Source organism: Typha angustifolia, chromosome 5, assembly GCF_048772165.1.
Source record: "Typha angustifolia cultivar Huaian chromosome 5, ASM4877216v1, whole genome shotgun sequence".
Classification (NCBI taxonomy): Eukaryota; Viridiplantae; Streptophyta; class Magnoliopsida; order Poales; family Typhaceae; genus Typha; species Typha angustifolia.
In genome coordinates this window covers 4,324,487-4,342,708 of record NC_133243.1, presented here as the reverse complement: position 1 = coordinate 4,342,708, position 18,222 = coordinate 4,324,487, and the positions used below count along the sequence as shown (strand labels likewise).

The following is an 18,222-nucleotide window of genomic DNA, read 5'->3' as shown; positions in this document are numbered from 1 at the left end:
ATCATGAGTTTAAATTCCCTTATAAACGTCGAGGTTGATATTTAATAGATTTTCTATCAAAACATTATACGTATACTTTGGGCTTGTTGTGAGCTAATTGTCCAACCTATTTATTAGAGAGGTCTAACCCTATTGTCTAGTCTATGATTTACTATAAATAATCTATAAAAATAATATAAAAATAAATAGAATGGTGTTTTAGTTTTTGCCTAAACTTCACTGAGTTAAATATGTGTTTAGTTGCTAGAAAGTGGAGTTCAATAAAATGTCTCACTTCAATAAAGTGACTTTTTTAAATAAAAAAATAAGTAAAAAAATAGAAAGTGAAACTATTTTTGGTCGATAAGGAATTTAATTTTCTAATTAAATATTAAAAGTAGAGAAAAACTGAAAAATAAGTACTTTCTTCCTTCAATTGTTTTAGCAACTAAACGCACCCTAAATGTAACTTCCCAACTGTATCTTTCTCGGGCCGTGCCAGTTTCTGGTACTACGCGGGCCGGGCGGCCCACGAACCCACGAACCCACAAACCACCTACCCCTTCCCAAAAACCCTAACCACCAAAACAACCCCCCGCAAACCCAAACCCAACCCTCACCTCCATTTTCTCCTCCTTCTTCCATGGCTCTCCACCTCAAGCTCAAACCGCACCCCCTCTCCACCTCCTCCCCGTTCCTCTCCCTCCCTCGCTTCTCCTCCTCTTCTTCTTCGTCGCCGACTTCTTCCTCTCCTCCTCCCCAAGACCCCAACTCCGGCGCCGACAACGAACCCTCCCCCCCTCCTCCTCCTCCTCCGCCTCCTTCCTTCTCCTCTTACTTCAGCGACATCAAGGAGCGCCTCAAATCCCCTCCTCCCCCTCCTCGTCGCATCCCGACCAACCCTTCTCCTCCGCCCTCCTTCTCCTCCTCTTCCCCCTCACAAGCCTCCTCCCCCACCTCCCTCGACGAGATCCGCAAGCATCTCGCCAGCTTCCGCCGTTCCTCCCCTTCCCCGTCCTCCTCCGTCCCCACCATCTCCTTCCAAGATCTCCTCAAGAACAACGTCCTCACCAACCCCCCCAACGCTACCCCCGGCGGCGGCGCCGGATCCGGCGAGGAGCACCGCCTCTCATTCGACTCCATCCGAGAGAGCCTCCGCCAGTTCCGGCCCTCTCCGAACGAGCATTCTCCCCCCCGCGCCGCACCCTTCAGCCTCAAGTCGTTGCAGGAGAGCTTGCGGAGCCGGGTGGCGGAGTCCGACTCGTTGCCGGAATCGATATTTGGGAAGGAGAAGAAGGACGACGGGGATGGGGCGGGGAAGGCGATGAGGACGGAGTTCGTGAAGATGTATAGCTATGAAGAGCTCGGGGAGAAGCTGAGGAGGTTACGGCCTGAGGATGCGGGGACGGGAGGCAAGGATTGGTTTTCTTTGGAGGAGTTGAATGAGAGGCTCGTGAAGCTTCGGGAATTGGAAGAGAAGGAGACGGAGTCGAAATTGGGCGGGGTCTCGTTTAGGGATTTGAGGGAGAGTCTTGTGAGGCTTAAAGAAGCGGATGCGAGCAAGAAGGCCAACAGTGAGTCTTCAAGTGCATTTTTACGTCAAATTGTTAAGAAGCAGGACGTTTAAGTGCATTTGTTGATTTGATCATGTTTTCATCTTTTACTTGTGAGCAGTGCAGAGATTGTCCATCTTGGCGAACATTGGTGGGCAGGCGACGCCAACTTTCTTGCTCAAACCACCACAGGAGCAATTACTGGAACGGGTAAGCGGCTAAGGTTTGATCGTCCTCTGGGTGATACTCTTTTGTTACTTGGTGTCTCAAAATTTTAATTTCTTTTAGTTATTTTCTGCAGTATTTCCATCCCGATCACATGTCCTCAGCAGAAAAGATGAAGTTAGAGCTCCAAAGGGTCAGAGATGAATTCAAGATGTCAGAATCAGATTGTGGTTCTGCACGAGTTCAAGGTAAAAGAATAGATTCACACTTTTTTCTTACCAAGTTTACTTTAAATGGGATTTATGAAATGAGGCATAATAACCATCCAAAGTTCAAACTATATAAACTTGTACAAGCGTATTCTTTTGGTGGCACATATCATGTAGAACTTTTTCTGTAGGCTGTTTTCTTAAGTATCCCACTTATGTTCAAAAACCATCAAGAGAGAAAGCTCAAGTTTATGAAATATGTTATTCCTTATCTATCAATACGATGGCTGTAGAAAAGAAATAGCACTTGCTTTGAGATGACTTTTTTAATCTCGCAATAAAATTACTGTAGAAACTAGAAAAGAAATAATGCTGGCTTTGACATGATTTTTTTTAGGATTGGAGCCAAGATTGAAAACCCAATAATTAAACTTGAGAGAGTTCTCTGGAGAGATTTCATGCTATCCGTATATTGTGCAACTTAAACCAGCCAACTGTGTGACCTTGGTGATACTTGGAGAAATTGCATTGCTGATTATTACTGCACGAAGTGATCTTTCATGTTTGCCTTATTCCTTCCGTATGGAGGGTGGAGGTGGATAATGTAGATACAGACCTTTTTGTTGGCATTATGAGGGGTTTATACAGAACAACTCAACTCCACAATTGTTCACCTACTGTTACAATCCAACTCAACTTTGCAATTAGTTGCACAGTTTTACAATCAAAACCTGGGATCAATCCTCTATTAATGGTGCTAGATTCTTGGCCACAAAAATCATGGCAGTAAGTCAGTTGGTGATAAATGATCTACTTTTGTGATTGCAGTTAAGCTTATACAAGCTTGGAGCAAACTTCTTATAAAATCATGAGAGGAATTATTGTATGGAAATCATTTAGACAAGGGGAGAAGATGTTGGCTTATGATTTAGTAACTTGTCTGTCTCCCTAAGGTTCAATTAGAAAAAGTGGACGAGTTAAGCTTAACCCCATGGGGCTGTGAGTTGATAGGAATTGCGGCTGGTGTGTAATGTCAACTCAGAAGTCAGACCGATATATAATATGAGAAATGGCCAAATTAATGAGTTATATTTTTATAGCTTGATGTTCCATCTTATATCTGGTCAAGTTTGCTCTCTTATCATCATTTTATTTTAGTAGCTACCATGAGTGATTATGAGCTGTATTAAGTGTGAAAACCTAACCTCTTTAGGTAGTATTAGCACAATTAAAATTAGTTGTACTTAGTTGTACTAACAATACCATGATTGTTTTCTCAGAGAATTAGGCATGCAGAGCTGAATGATGCGTAAGAATTCATATGGATGAATTTAAATCTTAAGAACAAGAAAATAAATTTTTGTTGTTTCTTTTAGATTGTATCTTAGATAAACCTACCAAAATGCAGACTTACTAAACTATTAACAATTAACAGTATGGATAGAACTTTCTATTAAGTACCAGATTTAGTAGAATGTAATTATGCTCTTTATATCAATGCACTTCTCTGTTCTTCCTATCTTGATGGAGAATCACATCTCAAGTGACAAACAAATGCTTGTTGGGAATTTGGGATGAATTAAGTTCTCTTTTGCACAACCAAAAGGTACAGCATGTGGCTTGCCTAAGCTTCCAAGGTGGTTTCTCTCTTTCTTTTTTTTAATTTTTTTTTTCTGAGAAGGAGAGTGATAAGCTTGCAAGTCCTGGTGACACTTGACTCAGACTTGAACCACCAACTACTGAAAGCTGTTTGTCAAATGAATGAAATGATGCATGTTGGTTTACAATGAATTTCTAATACATACTATTTTGTACCTGTAATATGATGGCTTGGACATGTCCAATCGAGACTACATAGTACACTAGTAATAAGGAATGTTTTTAGTCAAATAGAAGGTTCCTTACGAGAGAGGAGGGAAGACCAAGAGTGACAGCATTTGACTTTGTAACAAATCCGATGCACTAATGACTGAAGAAAAAAGGATCCACAGAGCTGATCTCAAATTTGTTGATCTTGTTGAATTTTGTTGGTCGTGTTGTGGTTTCAGCCATCCATGTTAATACCTCTTTTGTTAACTCAATTTTAGCTAGTTGGCAGTGATGTGTAGCAACCACATTTTAGCTTCTCTTATGTTTTATTTGCTTTTTTTAATTTATTAAACACCAATATTATGGTTATGTGTTTCCAGATTTTGTTCGCATTGCGTCTTTATTTTCAGTTTGTTAGGATTGTCAATGGGCAAAACCTGGGCTAAGCTAGTGCAAAATGTAACTAGGCTGGATTGCACAGCACAGTCTACAACATCATAAATTAGGTTTATTTGTTGGCCAGTTGGCATACCTAGCGTGATGATTAAATATCGTCTATCATTGATATGCTCATTTTGTTTTGCAGTGGCACAACTAACAACGAAAATTAAGCATTTATCAACTGCTTTACATAAGAAGGTATCTACGACAAATCTATTGCTTCTTTTCTTATTTTACCTTCACATCCTTAGTGGACCCCTTGAATGATCTACAAGTTTGATGGTGCAACTTTGTGACAATTTATTCTGATGGACAACACCCTTGTGTGAACTTTAATGTGGTATAGGACAAACATTCCAGAAAGGGGCTTCAAGAGATGGTCCAAAGAAGAAAGAAGCTTCTCAAATATCTGCGAAGGACAGACTGGGACTCCTACTGTCTTGTATTATCAAAGCTCGGACTTCGGGACGTACCGGAATATAAGGCGCCCGATTATAAGATCAAGTCATAATTTTTCAAGCAGGACTTCTCTTCTACCTTGCTAGTCAGCCCTTCTAGCCTTGAAGGACATGCGTGGGGAATAATCCAGCTGGTAGCCAAAAGTTTTAAGGCCTATTTCAGCAGGTCTTGTAACTTATCATCCTTTTTTTTTAAATGTAATAGATCCTTGATAGCTCGATAGCATTTCTATCAGCTTTTGCTTTTATAAGAATTAAATCTTTCGAAGAAATTTTGTGGTGGTCTCTCTTCATCGTCATTTCATTAACTGGGACATTGTTTGCTACTTTAAGAGGAAACCTTTTTTTTTTATTATTTTTTATGATGAGCTTATATTTTCTTATGTTATTCCCTTTTGTTGCTTCTCCTGGAGTTCATTGTATCAATTAGCTTCCTATGCTTTGCCATGGCTTTGGTGTTAGCTAACCTTTCTGTAAGCAAATAGAGTAACTCTCAGCTAGCTGAAGAGTAGAGGGAACATACTTTAAGGTGAGGTATCCCTCGGTTTACTAACTCACGAATGTACTGATAATCTACTGCAATATGTCTTGACTGAGGTGGAGTGACTGGATTGTATGCCATTAAAATGGCACTTGTGCGAGAGCAACCGTGCTTTGCTTCTTGGCACTCCTTGAGACTAGATTCGGTAGACCGTCGTGTTTCTTGGACAGCCATCCCAACCAGCATCTAAATATCCAAGTAGATCACGAGTTGAGTCGGTAGAAAGATTTAACCTATGATCATATGTGACATAGCGAAGAATGAGCTCGAGAGAGCTTTGAAGTGGTCCATGGTCTGGGCAGTGGGCATGCATATATGGACACTATGGGAGAGATCCGGGCTTGTGATGGTTAAGTACAGTAGAGCACCAGCAAGAGATCTATATTTGGTAGGATAATTAAAAGAAAGCACCATCACGAACAAGGTGTCGAATTTATATTCGTTAGGATCATCACAAACAAGGTGTTGATCGACAATGGAAGGAGTACTAATTGGAGCACAATCCATCATGCTAGCAGAACGTTCTAGTAGATCAAGCGCATATTTTGCTTGACTAAGAAATAAGCCATGTTTGGTATTTTGCACCTCAATACCAAGGATGCAGTGGAGTCTACCGAGATCATTCATAGAGAACTCCATACCAAGACGAAGAATAAACTGACGAAGAAGGGCAGGATTGCTGCCTATGAGTACCATATCGTTGACATAGAGAATAATATAGATAATACCATCTTTTGCTATGTGAACAAACGAGGAGAATTGGAGGAGTCAGGACTTGATTGAAAACCAAGCTTGAAGAGAAATGAGTTGAAACAGTGAAAAAACTATGCTCAAGGAGCTTGTTTGAGATCATAGATTGTCTTTTGTAAGCAACAAACATAATCTGAAAAATGAAGATGAGTGTACCAGGCGGTTGCCCCATGTATAATGTTTCTTGAAGATTGCCACGCAAAGAGACATTTTTAACATCAAGTTGATGTAATAAAGGCCATCACAACATAGATAACATGAGACAAGCCTTATAGTGCTCGATAGAACCGTTGGCATTGAATTCAATTTTGAACACCCATCAGCAACCAACCACGTTATAATCGATGGGTCGTGGAACAATATCCCAAGTGAGTATTAGAGAAGCCAAGTTTTGTAGTAGAGGTTAGTACACTTGGGGTCTTAGATAGAGCACGGTAATAGATGTCTCTGAACAGCAGAAATAGGTACAGCAGAAGCACCTTTTGATACAGGAGCAGTGATAACACTTGGTGCAAAGAATAGTAGCGACTAGATTGACAATAATTACTTCCACAGCTGCAGAGATTTAGTTAAGTTTAACTATCTGACTTTACTGTAGAATATATATTTACTAAATTATAAGACTTGATTTATAAACAGTAAAAATATAAAGTATAAACCGTAATTTTATTAAAAGAAGACAGAATTGCAAATTTTCCTATATTTTAATATATTTATAATTGTATACAACAAACAAATAGAGAGCTTATGATGGGTACAACATGCAAGAAAATCCTAAATTTTAATCAGGGAATGTGGTTAAGCTAACAATAAGACTTAAGCTTGTCCTTAATTAAATCAGGCCTACATATGTATTCAGTGCTCTCTTTCCTCTCATTTTCTCTTCTATCATCAGTAGAGAAACTGATAGTTCTCTCAAAGAAATAGAGAGTGAAATAGGCTACCAGTTTCTTGGGAAAGGTATAATAAAACCAATACAGCTTCAGGAAATAACTTCTTCCATTGATCCCACTCAATTTTACAGCCGAATAGTTATGCTAATCACTAAAACATTGTTGCTTGAGATTTGTCATGATTTAAATAAAAAGGAACTCACAATCAATGGGATCTTCAGTATCCTTAAGCTCTCATTATTATCTACTACTCAGGAAGTAAAACTAAACGCTCTGAACAAGTATTCTAGACTTTTGAACCTCTTTTAGGCCTCGAATTGCGACAAAGTAAAATCCTTGATAACCTACTGGTCTCTGAGAGAAAAGAGAGAAAATCTCATAAAAAGGACACACTCTGGTCTCTGAAATTGGTAGAATTAAGATTGCAAGCATACATACTACCTTCAATACAAACTAGTGTCCAATTGAGACACCCAAAAAATATATCAGAATAAAGCTAGAAGCTCGAAAGAGAATCAGAAACGTAAGAGGACAACTAGCAGGTAAATTGAAAAGCCAAAGTCAGAATAGTCTCACTAGGAAATTTAATATCCAAATTTCCTGGTCAGGAGAGTATTGGAAAGGAATTACTGCATCAATCTGCATGAAAATATCAAAATATCTGAAGAGAGGACTACTAGTACACGATGTCTTCAAGCCATAGTCAGAATAATGTAACTAGGAAATAAATATGCAAGTTTCCTAATTAGGAGATTATTGAAAAGGAATTTCTGCACTGATCTGCATGAAAAAGAGCAATAGCTGAATACAGGGCAAGGAAATTGAGATGTTATAACCAATTACATTTTCTGTGGTTAAAAAGTTGAACTCCAAGTTAATGGATTTAATGTAATGAGTCATGATTACTGGACAATACTAATGGGAAAAGACCGAACAACTACCTTCTGATAAAAAGAAATGACATGCACTAAACTAGAGCCAGTAGAACATGCAAGGCTAGCATGACAAGGAGATTAAGAAGCAAGGTAATGGAAGAGGATATAGAAAAAGAAATGACCAACTAAAGGAAAATCAGAAAAAACAAAAGTAGCTGGTGAGAATAAAATGTTTTAATTGCAAAATAAAAGGCAAAAAGGTCAAGGTAATCATATCCACATGCCAATCATTGGACTGCATTCTTCCAGTTGAACAAACAAAGGTAACTGAGAATAAGAGGTGACAGAATTCCTTTCATTTCTTAGTCAAGTTAGACAAAGGAATGAAATTGGAAAAAGAAACCGGTAGTAGAAGTAAGAATAATCGAAGGTTGCAAATAAGAGTGACAAAAGTTGACTTGACTCGATAACCAGACACAATAAATCGGCTTTTAAACAGGATTAGGTTTAGTCTAATTATTATTATTTATTTTTGAAATAGTAAGCTATATTTAGCTGGTTTCATTCTGTCTATTTACCTGGCCAAAAGAGTCAAACAAAATTTGAGTACAAAGATCGAGGGGAAAGGGGTCATCCGACTCAACAACATAAGCGCGGAGGACTCTCTATCCTGATTTGTTGCACAGTCAGCTTTTTTATTAGCCTCCCTAAGAACATGAACAATTAAGAAAGCTTGAAACTTGCTAAGTAGATCTAGGCATTCAACCACCATATTCTTTAGCTACCATGGGCCTTTGTTTTCCTTGCAAAGAATCTGAGTCGCTTCCAAGGAATCTATCTTCAAGATATATTTAATTAGGTTTGGGTCATAAATGGGTTATAACCCGCCTAATCCGATTATTAAACGGGTTTGTGTTCATATTTATTACCTCAACCCAATTAACCCGTTTACGACCCAACCCGCTAACTCGATTATGACACAATAACCTATTTATGACTCAACTAATCTGATTATGACCCAATTAACCCATTATAACACAAATAATCCCATTTACAACCCGAATAAACCCGGTTATAACCTGAATAATTTATAAAAATTTGAATATTTTGTGTCACCCAATGACCCGTTTATGATTCGTCTAACCCGCTTAAAAAACAGATCGTGTTCATGTTTACATAATCATGACCCAACCCAAACTCAGCTAACGTGACCCGATTGCCATCTCTCATTGCAAACTGCCATACTTGTCCTAGTCAGTGCTTACCTTATAAGCTAAGGCAGAACACTTGAAAAACTAATTAGGCCATTAAAATCAGAATTACCAGAATCACTATTTTTATTTTCACGACTATCGTATTTTCTTGCATTTTTAACTCTTAGTTGTGCAGTGTAGATTCAGCTTGTTCCTTTTCCAAATTTTGCTCCATCTAGCATAATAGTAGCATATAGTATTCCTTGTCCAAGTTATAATCATAAAGGTGTAGAAAAGTAAAAGAAGTTTAACAAAGTTTCCTATAATGTATGGCATCCACTACTACAATACTACAATATCACAAGTTTCCCACCAAAAAATCAGTCCAATAATACCACTCACTTGAAAACCCAGAATATGAGTGTAGGTTTTAGGAATCAAGGTAGTGTGTTCCCAAGTGTCATTATGTGGCTTTTGACAAAGCTGATGTCACAAAACAAAAGGACTGATCTGTGTTATCAGGAGTCTTGTGATTTATGTGAATTATAAATAGGTAAATTTTTTTTTTATCTATGTTCTAACAGAAAAGAGAGCAATTATGGCAACTCTAAGGAATGTGTTTATGGTTAGTTAACGGCTTTGAAGCCCTCCAAATATCAATAAATTAGATTCTGAAATCTGTCTAGATATCCTTTAGATTAGATTCTTATTTCTAGGTGCTATGAATAGATCAGTGTGATTCAGTAGGATAAACTAAGAAAGAAGTTGGTTTGCTAAGTTTTCAGTAACTGAAATTATGCATCAATATGTTAAGTGTGGGGACAAAAAATCTAGTCTGATCGTAGTATATATACCATATTTTCCTTCTATAATCATCTCCCTCTAGTTTTTCTTTTTCCCATTCAATGCCCCAGGCTGCATTATAATTCCACTATAATAACAGGCTTTCATAATTCAAAGTCAGCAATCTGATGGACAAAGGATCGTAGACATGGCAAATAAAGTGTCACATGACATTAAGCATATGAGAGACTTGCTATAATGCAAATTAGTGGCAAATATTATAGAAAAACCTAGTGATCTAAACTGCTTTAAAATGGAACCCATAGTGAAAAAGATCCTCAAATGGAATGCACATAACAGATCAAAAAATGAAGCTACTCAATCCTATAAGTGGATGAAAAGAAAATAGGTAAGCCATGATTACAAATTTCATTTATATGCCCTAGTTATTAGTTATCTGACTAAGAGTACACAATACGACAGGTCAGTAACAATGTGAGAGATCATTAATATGCCAACGGAACGTGTCAAAAAAGGGTATTTACCTTCTAGTACCAGCTATGTTTTGAATACTGGTCAACAAATTCCAAGTTCCAAATAAAAATCCAACCGCTATACATTGTGGGGGCACTCTTAAGATACACCACTAGCAATTATTTGAAACAAACCCATAAATCTGTATGGTAAAAAGTTGTCCAATTATAAAAGAGATCCTCACATGATAAGCATGAAAATGCCATATTTTTACTAGACATCCTTTCTCCATTGCTATTTGCTAGAAGCCACTAAAGCTAAGTAACTAACCCATGATGAAATCAAAATCAATTATTAGACTAGAAAGAAAAGCCATTGAATTCATTGACAAATAAATTTATATCCCAACAAAGATCTATTGTTATCCCAGTGTGACCACAGTGTGGCAATTGAACACTCCCTTCAATATTCCTTAAATGATCCAATAATTGAATATTCAAAGTTCACACTAAGACCCTTAGTTTCTAAGATAAAAATATTTTCATAGTAAACTATCTAATTCTATGCAATAAGCATACATAACAACCTAGGGATCACTATACACATTACCTTCACAATCATTGTCATTGAGATGTCCTCAAAAGTCAAAATACTTAGATCAAAGCAATCATTATGATGACAAAATACCTACTTCATTGATCAACTTATCATCAAATAAAAAACAGCTTTCCTGTTTAGTAGACTCTACAATTTAGTCAATTCAATTTCCAAACACACATTAACTTTGATGATTTTCAAGGTACTCTTTGAAATAAGATTATGATAAACAGCTTCCCTTTTGAAATAAACCATTGTTTTAAAATTTCAAATCAAACAAAAAAGATTATGATAAGGAAATGTTGCTTTAGATTCCAGGGTATAAAGTAAGCATTCTAATGTACTTTTCGTCAATGAACTACTCAGATGTTAGATATTGTATTTATATGCATTATCAATGTCTTGGAAATATACTTGATTTCCTTTGGATCTGTCTGTTTATAGTTGTGCATACAATAGTGCTGCATCTTCATTTTGAAATCAACCATGTTTGACAGAAGGAAGAATCATTTAAGGAATTATATCTACTTCATTGATTTTCTAGCAAGAGACTCAGTCACCTCCTCACTATATAGCAGGGAACAATCGTTACTTTGACAAATCCATTTCAGAAGTTGGTTTCCCCTCAATAAAATTAAGCACTTGGCTATCTAACAAGGAACAGGACAGCAGTATTTCTTAAACTGTGTTTCAAAGCCTTATCTACAAAAAAGACAAAAAAATGAGTACCTTACAAAAGGATAAAGTATGAAGATTTATCTGTATTAGCCGACAACTACTATTTCCATATTCTATCTCGATCTTAACCTGCTTTAGTATGGAAAAAGGGAATTTTACATAATTGTAACAACTAATCTAATTCGCAGCAATAAAGTCTTTCATCACCCAGACATACTATAGGACAGTTTGCTAAAGCTAAAATTTGTGTGAACCTACCTTAAGATTATTTGATGCTTCCTTTGAATCATAAAACATATTATGTAAGGAAATGATAGATCCTTAAAACTTTAAGCATACTACAGAAATATGAGATGATGCTGAAATTCGCAAAGTTGTCCAGAAACAACAATAACTATAAAAACTGAAATATAAATATAAGTTTAAACATGACCAAAAGTATGCTCAACTTAACCAGACAATAATTTAAACACCCTTACTTATGGTTCTAGAGCAAAATGTGTAGCCCAAATGATGCAAGCTGGTACATTGCTTTCAAAAAGTATATCAAAATATATGGGAAAAACAGCTCACAGATTTTAAAACATATCATTTAACTCAAATTCTGTATTAAATTCATTCAACATAATCCAACAGGCAAAGAAATTGTCTCAAATGTTTAAGACAGTAAAGCATGTCCATTGAGAAACCAGGAACTTACTACGATTAATCTAAATCCAAATTTAAGAGGACTCTGCCTGAGGCTGGGCCAACCCAGATTTCACAAGCAACTCACCAAGCGCCTCAGGTGAGCAGACCTGATATTTGACCTCCCCTGAAGGCACCAAGAAGACCTCTGCAAGCTCAAGCTTTTCTGCAGTAAGGCTTGTGCTGTCCATCGTCTTGCTCAGCACCTTGAGCGCTAGTGCTACTGCCTCCCCCCTTGTGATCTCCTCCTTGTAGTCCTGCTTCAGCATAGACTGTGCCGCCTGGTTATTAGCACCGATGGCCGCAGCCTTCCACCCTCCATAATTCCCACTTGGATCACTCATGTAAAGCTGGAAACCATAATTCTTGTCCCATCCGGCAAACAAGAAGGAGACACCAAATGGACGTAGGCCACCAAATTGGGTGTAGCCCTGCTTGGTGTCACAGAGAGATTGCACAAGCTGCTCAACCGGCATTGGTTCCTGGTAAGCAAAGGTGTAGCGCTGGGCCTGGACACGAGCGGTGTTGATGAGGATGTTGGCGTCGGACATGATACCGGCCACGGCGCATGCCAGGTGGTCATCGATCTTATACATCTTCTCAGTGGATTTTGAAGTCTGGAGGAGCTTGGAAGTCACCTTCTTTTCTCCGACAAGCACAACGCCATCATTGGCGAGGATGCCAATTGCAGAGCCAGCGTTGCCGATGGCCTCCATAGCGTACTCCACCTGGTACAAACGCCCCTCCGGGGAGAAGATCGTCGTCCGGCTATCATATCGGCGAGACATTTTGGCAGATCACTGCGAGATAATACAAGAGATGATATAAATGTAATTGGAAAGGAAGCAAAAGAAAATTTTGGAGCAGAAGAAATCAACAGAACAAAACCCTAGAAGCTCGATTTCAGGGGAAATGGAAGAAGAACAAAGAAACACCAGATCGGGAAAGTGACACTGAGATTATCGCAACCTTTCTCGAAATATCATATCAAAACCGATCAAATTGAAACTTTGTTTTTAAAGGATGTGATACCAAACACTTGTGGATTGATGAAGGCTTGGATCTAAAGGGGAAAAAAGAAATAAAAGATCGGAATCTGATCTAAGGGAACTCGTAATGAATCCTAGAGTCAAAATACCTTCAGCTGGGAAACGAGTTCGAACTAAAGAAACAGAGAAAAGGAAAGCAAGCGATGCCAAGAAATATTTATTACGGTTTGCTCGAGACTTGGAGCTCAAGAAAACCAAAAAGAAATGGATGGAATAAATTTATAAACCCTAGAAATACCTGCGAGGGGAAATCGAGTTCGAACCGGAGGTGAAACGTAGAATGCTAGAATGAGATGCTAACTCGCGTGCCTTCTATATGGAAATTGGATTCGGATCGGATGTGAACGAGATCCGTTTAATTAGAGCGAGTAAATAAAGAGTTCAAAAATCATTAGAGGATGTGTTTTGACCAAAATAGCTCTCTTCTCATTTTTACCTACCCAAATAGACTATCATTCAAACTTAATATTCAAATGAGTATGTGTTACTATAGCTATTAGTAAAAGCTAATAAGTTCAGCATTTTAATGTTAGATGAGTCTAACTTATTCATAAAATATTAAATAGTTAAGTATCTCACTGTTAAAAGCGCTAAGTTTGTTCACCGTCATATTCAGCTGCTCAGCTTCGCAAATCATAACTTTCTAAATTAAAAAAATATAGATAAATATATAAAGAAAATTTTAATATTATGCTCGATTATCCATTTTAGTCATAAAATATGTCGTTGTGAAGATACGTAAAAGGTATAATATGTCACAAGAAAAACAATAGCTCCTCCAAATTTCAGTTTTAATTTTCTTTTAGTTTTAAGCTAATAAAATGCTAAATTATTTACTGTTTTCTAAAAAGTAAGATGATGCACAGTTTATATTTAATAAAAGAAACTTTTTGACTTTTCATTTGAAAAGTAAAATGCTAATAAGTTTAGTGTTTGTTGACGGTTATAGTAAAACAGACCCATTTTGGTATTAAATTTGAGGTATTATTTTTTTCGTAAACAAAGTTGGGAGAGGGCTAGTTTGGCCAAAAACTCGCTAGACGTTTAATAAAGTAATTGACGTCAATGAAGTGACTAGCAGATAGAGTTTTATAACTGCTTTATCTGTTTGAAATCGTGTAAACTAGAAATAAATTAACAAATATGAAGCAAGATCTACTCTTTCGAGAAAGGAAGTCAAATGAAGAAGTGGATCTGCTTCTTGTTTCTGATATGTAAGAAAATTATTTCTTTTAATTTATTTTTTACAACCAAACATCAAACGTAGAGATGTTTCTAAAAGTAATATTTTTTTCTCACTTTTTAGCAACCAAATACTCACCCTAAAAGATAGTTGTAGACAATAGTTTTTTTAGGTCGACACAGCTTAGCCGTATAGAAGTCGAACATGCCGACTGTGTTCATATTCTAGTCTTGTCATTTAACTATTTTTCTTTTGAGAATAGTGAAAATCTTGTTAACCCATCAATTCTAGAAGATGATTAAGTTTTAAACTCTTGTCTCATAATTTGAAAGAAAGCTTATCAATTTGATGTTGCGGATTTTAGCTTGGTCAGATACTTCTTGATCTGCATGTCATATTTGATAACTCATAGAAAATATTACTAAATTTATAATTTATACTACTTAATCCATAGATAAACTATTTTAATCTTTAATTTTTTTAATAATCTATTATATAAAATGGTTATGAACGGTAATTGCCCTTGTTTATTATCATTACTATTGTTCTATAAATAGAGCTAAGAAAATATTACAAAAAATATTTAGTTACAACAAATATGTAGATATTTAGGAATGTTAGGCGTAACAAAGTCTGGTAGAATATTTGAAATTTTGTTACGTAAAGGTTGGAGAAGATAGATAACGTGGTCTATTATTCCCTCTCAAGTGAACTAGGTTGGTACAAACAGTAACTTGTGCTGCAAAAATTACAATCTGTCGACTTAAGCTCTTGGTAAAGATATCATCAGTAGTTTGATTGTTGGTGGGAATATGTGGTACAACAAGTGATTTGCGTGCCACTCGTTCGCATATGAAATAATAGTCGACTTCAATGTGTTTGCTTTGTCCATAAGAAATAGTGTTCTTTAAATACCTTAGAATACGTTTGAAAGCTACTAAATGAGTCGTACGCGGTGCATGAAGAAATTGGCAAACTTGTTGCACAATATATGAGATATCTGAACATATGAGTGTTAGATACTACAAAGCTCCAACTATGCTATGATATTGAGAGACGTTAGTTAAGATCTCTCCATCATGACGTGAGAGTTTGCCACTAGAGGTTGTAGGAGTATTGATTGGTTTAACTCCTAATTTAAAAAGTTGTAACAGATCAGCAATATACTTGCTTTGGGATAAATGCAAGTCATGAATGTCCATATGAGCTTTAATCCCAAGGAAAAAGTGCAGCTCACCAAGATCCTTTGTGGCAAAGTGATATCCAAGGTAGCTAAGCAATTGATTAATAATAGTAGATGAAGAGAGGGTGAGGATGATGTCGTTAATGTAAATGAGTATAAGGAGAGTGCCATGAGAGCTGTGATAAGTGAATAAGGAGGCATCGACAGTTAATTGGATGAAACCAAAGACCAATAAAAAGGAACTAAGTTGTTGCTACCAAGCTCGAGTTGCTTGCTTGAGACCATAAAGTGACTTGTGTAACTAACAAACATAGTTGGATAGTGTGGATCGATAAAACCTTCAGGTTGTTACATATAGACTTCCTCGTGTAGAACACCATGCAAAAAGGCATTTTGAATGTCAAGCTGACGAATTGGCTAGTGATTAGAAAGAGCAATAGACAAAACAATCCGAATAGTGGCAGGTTTGGCAACGGGACTGAAGTGTCGCCATAGTCACAATCAGCTCATTTTGTAAAGCCTTTAACGACTAAGCGAACTTTAAAACACTCAAAAGAGTCATCCTGTCTGTGCTTGATGCGGTAAACCCACTTATTGTCAATAATATTTCAATTCGTTGGGGTAGGAATAAGTGTCTAAGTTTTATTTTTGATAAGAGCATTAAACTCCTCTGTTATTACTGCATGCCATTGTGAGTCTTTAATAGCGGAACTATAGCAAGTGGGCTTTACCAAGGTATTATTGCTAAGAAACACAAGGGGCAGTGGGTATTTAGTTGCAAGGAAAGACTTTTGTTTAAAGGTCCCAACCATGCCACGGGTTATCATGCTATGAGTACGAGTAGTTAGCTGAACCAATGAAGAGGGAGATGATGAAGGTGAAAATCAAATTAGGTAGTAGTAAGAGGAGAAGATGAGGCTGTGGTGTGTTCAAATGTTGAAGAAGTAAGGTTACGGTCAGTTTTTCTAAATGATGGTGAAGAAGAGACGTCCAGTGAAGGAGACAATGTATGTAAGGGTGTCGTACTTGATTCATGCTGTGAAGAAGGTATAAGCAATGGAGAAAAAACAGGAAGAAGGTTGTGATTCTACATATGAAATGGGAGGTGATGGTGCAACAGATGGGAAGAAAGTCTCATCAAACACATGTTTGGATATATAGTAGCGATTACTTGAAAGATGTAAGTAAATATAGCTTTTGTAACTTGCAGAATGGCCTAAGAATACGCATGGTAAGGATTTGAATTGCAACTTGTATTGAGTATAAGGACGTAAAAATGGATAGTAAGTACAGCCATATACCTTGAGAGCATTATAGCTAGGTAGGTGGCTACTGAGTTTATGGAATGGCAAAACATAATGAAGAGACTTGGTGGGAAGCCGATTGATAAAATTAATGGTAGTAGCAAAAGTAAAGTCCCAATATTTAGTCGAAGCAGAGCTTGAACTCATAAGAGATAAGCCGGTTTCAATGATATGGCGATGGTATCGTTTTGCTGAGCCATTTTGTTCAGGCGTGTATGGACAAGATTGCCTGTGTACAATGCCATGGTGATCAAAGAATTCATGAAAAGAATTATTTAGATATTCTCCACCATCGTCTATTTGAAAATTTTTTATTCGCTTGTCATATAAAATTTATACCATGTTCTTAAATATGATGAACTTAGAAAAGGCATCAGATGGATGATATCATATAAATTTGCTAAAAGCATTAACAAAAACTATATAGTAATAATACTCTTGAGTAGATATAACTGGAGATGGTCCCCATATGTTAGAAAATATCATTTCTAAAGGACTAAAAGCTAGAAAGGAACTAGGTTGAAAAGGAAGCCTGCAAGTTTTGCCCTGACGACAAGCTAAACATAAGTTAATTATAGTAGAATTGCCTAGAATGGGAAGATGATGTTAACTAAAAACACGTCTGCAAATAGGAAGGGCTGGATGTCCCAAATGTTTATGCCATGTGCCCGAAGAACATGTCCACCAAGCAAGTATTGACCACTAAGTCTTTTATTCAAATTTAGCTGATAAAGTCCATTTTTAGTTAGTCTCTCTAGTAGAACTCGCCCTGTGTGCTACTCCTTAACAAAAAATTTGGACAGGTGAAATTCAAAATAGTAATGATTATCCTTTATAAATTGAGAGACAGAGACTAAATTCTTCTTGATGTGAGAGACATGTAAACATGTGGTAAATGAAACGTAGAAGTGCAAGATGAGAAAGATAAAGAATCGACATTATGAATATCCAAACCTAAACCATTTCCAACATGAATCTGGTTAGTGCCTCCATATTCAGAAAGATCTGAGAGAGTTTGGACGTCACTAGTAAGATGATGCGTGGCATCGGAGTCAGGATACCAATCATTATCTCGCATAAGATCATTGACTACAGTATTGGCTTGTGGTGTTGGAGCAGCAAGTTGATAGTTAGGATCAAACCGATGATGTCGCTGAAGAGCATTGTGTCCATATTGATTAAAGATTTGGCACTGAGAATGTCGTCGCTGTTGGTTATCTTGGGGTGAGTGAATACCTGATTGTTGCTATGGTGCACCATGTCCATGATTACCTCCGCGGTTGCGAGAGTTGTTGTATCGACCATTGCTTTCGCAATCTTGCTGAGAGGAAATGCGTGAAGAGGTACCGATGCTGAGATTTGCCATGGACAAATTGAGATCATCTGGAATAGGTTGGGTGGCAACATCAAGTCGCATC

General features: G+C 37.1%; 2 protein-coding genes across 3 annotated transcripts; one reads left to right on the top strand and one right to left on the bottom strand.

Annotated features, from left to right (window-relative positions):
• The first annotated feature begins 587 nt into the window (after positions 1 to 587).
• LOC140760545 (uncharacterized) lies at positions 588 to 4,971 on the top strand. Its single transcript, XM_073097546.1, has 5 exons — positions 588 to 1,553; positions 1,654 to 1,742; positions 1,834 to 1,945; positions 4,302 to 4,354; positions 4,503 to 4,971. The coding sequence occupies exons 1-5, from the start codon at positions 623 to 625 to the stop codon at positions 4,665 to 4,667; spliced, it is 1,350 nt and encodes a 449-aa protein (XP_072953647.1). The 5' UTR covers positions 588 to 622; the 3' UTR covers positions 4,668 to 4,971.
• Positions 4,972 to 11,954: 6,983 nt separating this feature from the next.
• On the bottom strand, positions 11,955 to 13,503 carry LOC140760098 (proteasome subunit alpha type-4). 2 transcript variants are annotated; one of them, XM_073096906.1, is made up of 2 exons: positions 13,373 to 13,503; positions 11,955 to 12,885 (listed from the first exon to the last, which is right to left on the bottom strand). In XM_073096906.1, exon 2 carries the CDS (start codon positions 12,871 to 12,873, stop codon positions 12,121 to 12,123), a length of 753 nt encoding a protein of 250 aa, XP_072953007.1. In that variant the 5' UTR covers positions 12,874 to 12,885; positions 13,373 to 13,503; the 3' UTR covers positions 11,955 to 12,120. The 2 variants fall into 2 exon arrangements, with proteins under 2 accessions (XP_072953007.1, XP_072953008.1); XM_073096907.1 differs by lacking the exon at positions 13,373 to 13,503 and adding an exon at positions 13,224 to 13,362.
• Between the last annotated feature and the right edge of the window lie 4,719 nt (positions 13,504 to 18,222).

Bases quoted from the DNA above. Each gene is read 5' to 3' on its own strand.
- LOC140760545 (XM_073097546.1), top strand. From the start codon at position 623: ATGGCTCTCCACCTCAAGCTCAAACCGCACCCCCTCTCCACCTCCTCC. The intron at 1,743-1,833 runs GTAAGCGGCTAA...TATTTTCTGCAG, and splicing joins AGGAGCAATTACTGGAACGG to TATTTCCATCCCGATCACAT. The intron at 1,946-4,301 runs GTAAAAGAATAG...TTTGTTTTGCAG, and splicing joins TGGTTCTGCACGAGTTCAAG to TGGCACAACTAACAACGAAA.
- LOC140760098 (XM_073096906.1), bottom strand. From the start codon at position 12,873: ATGTCTCGCCGATATGATAGCCGGACGACGATCTTCTCCCCGGAGGGG.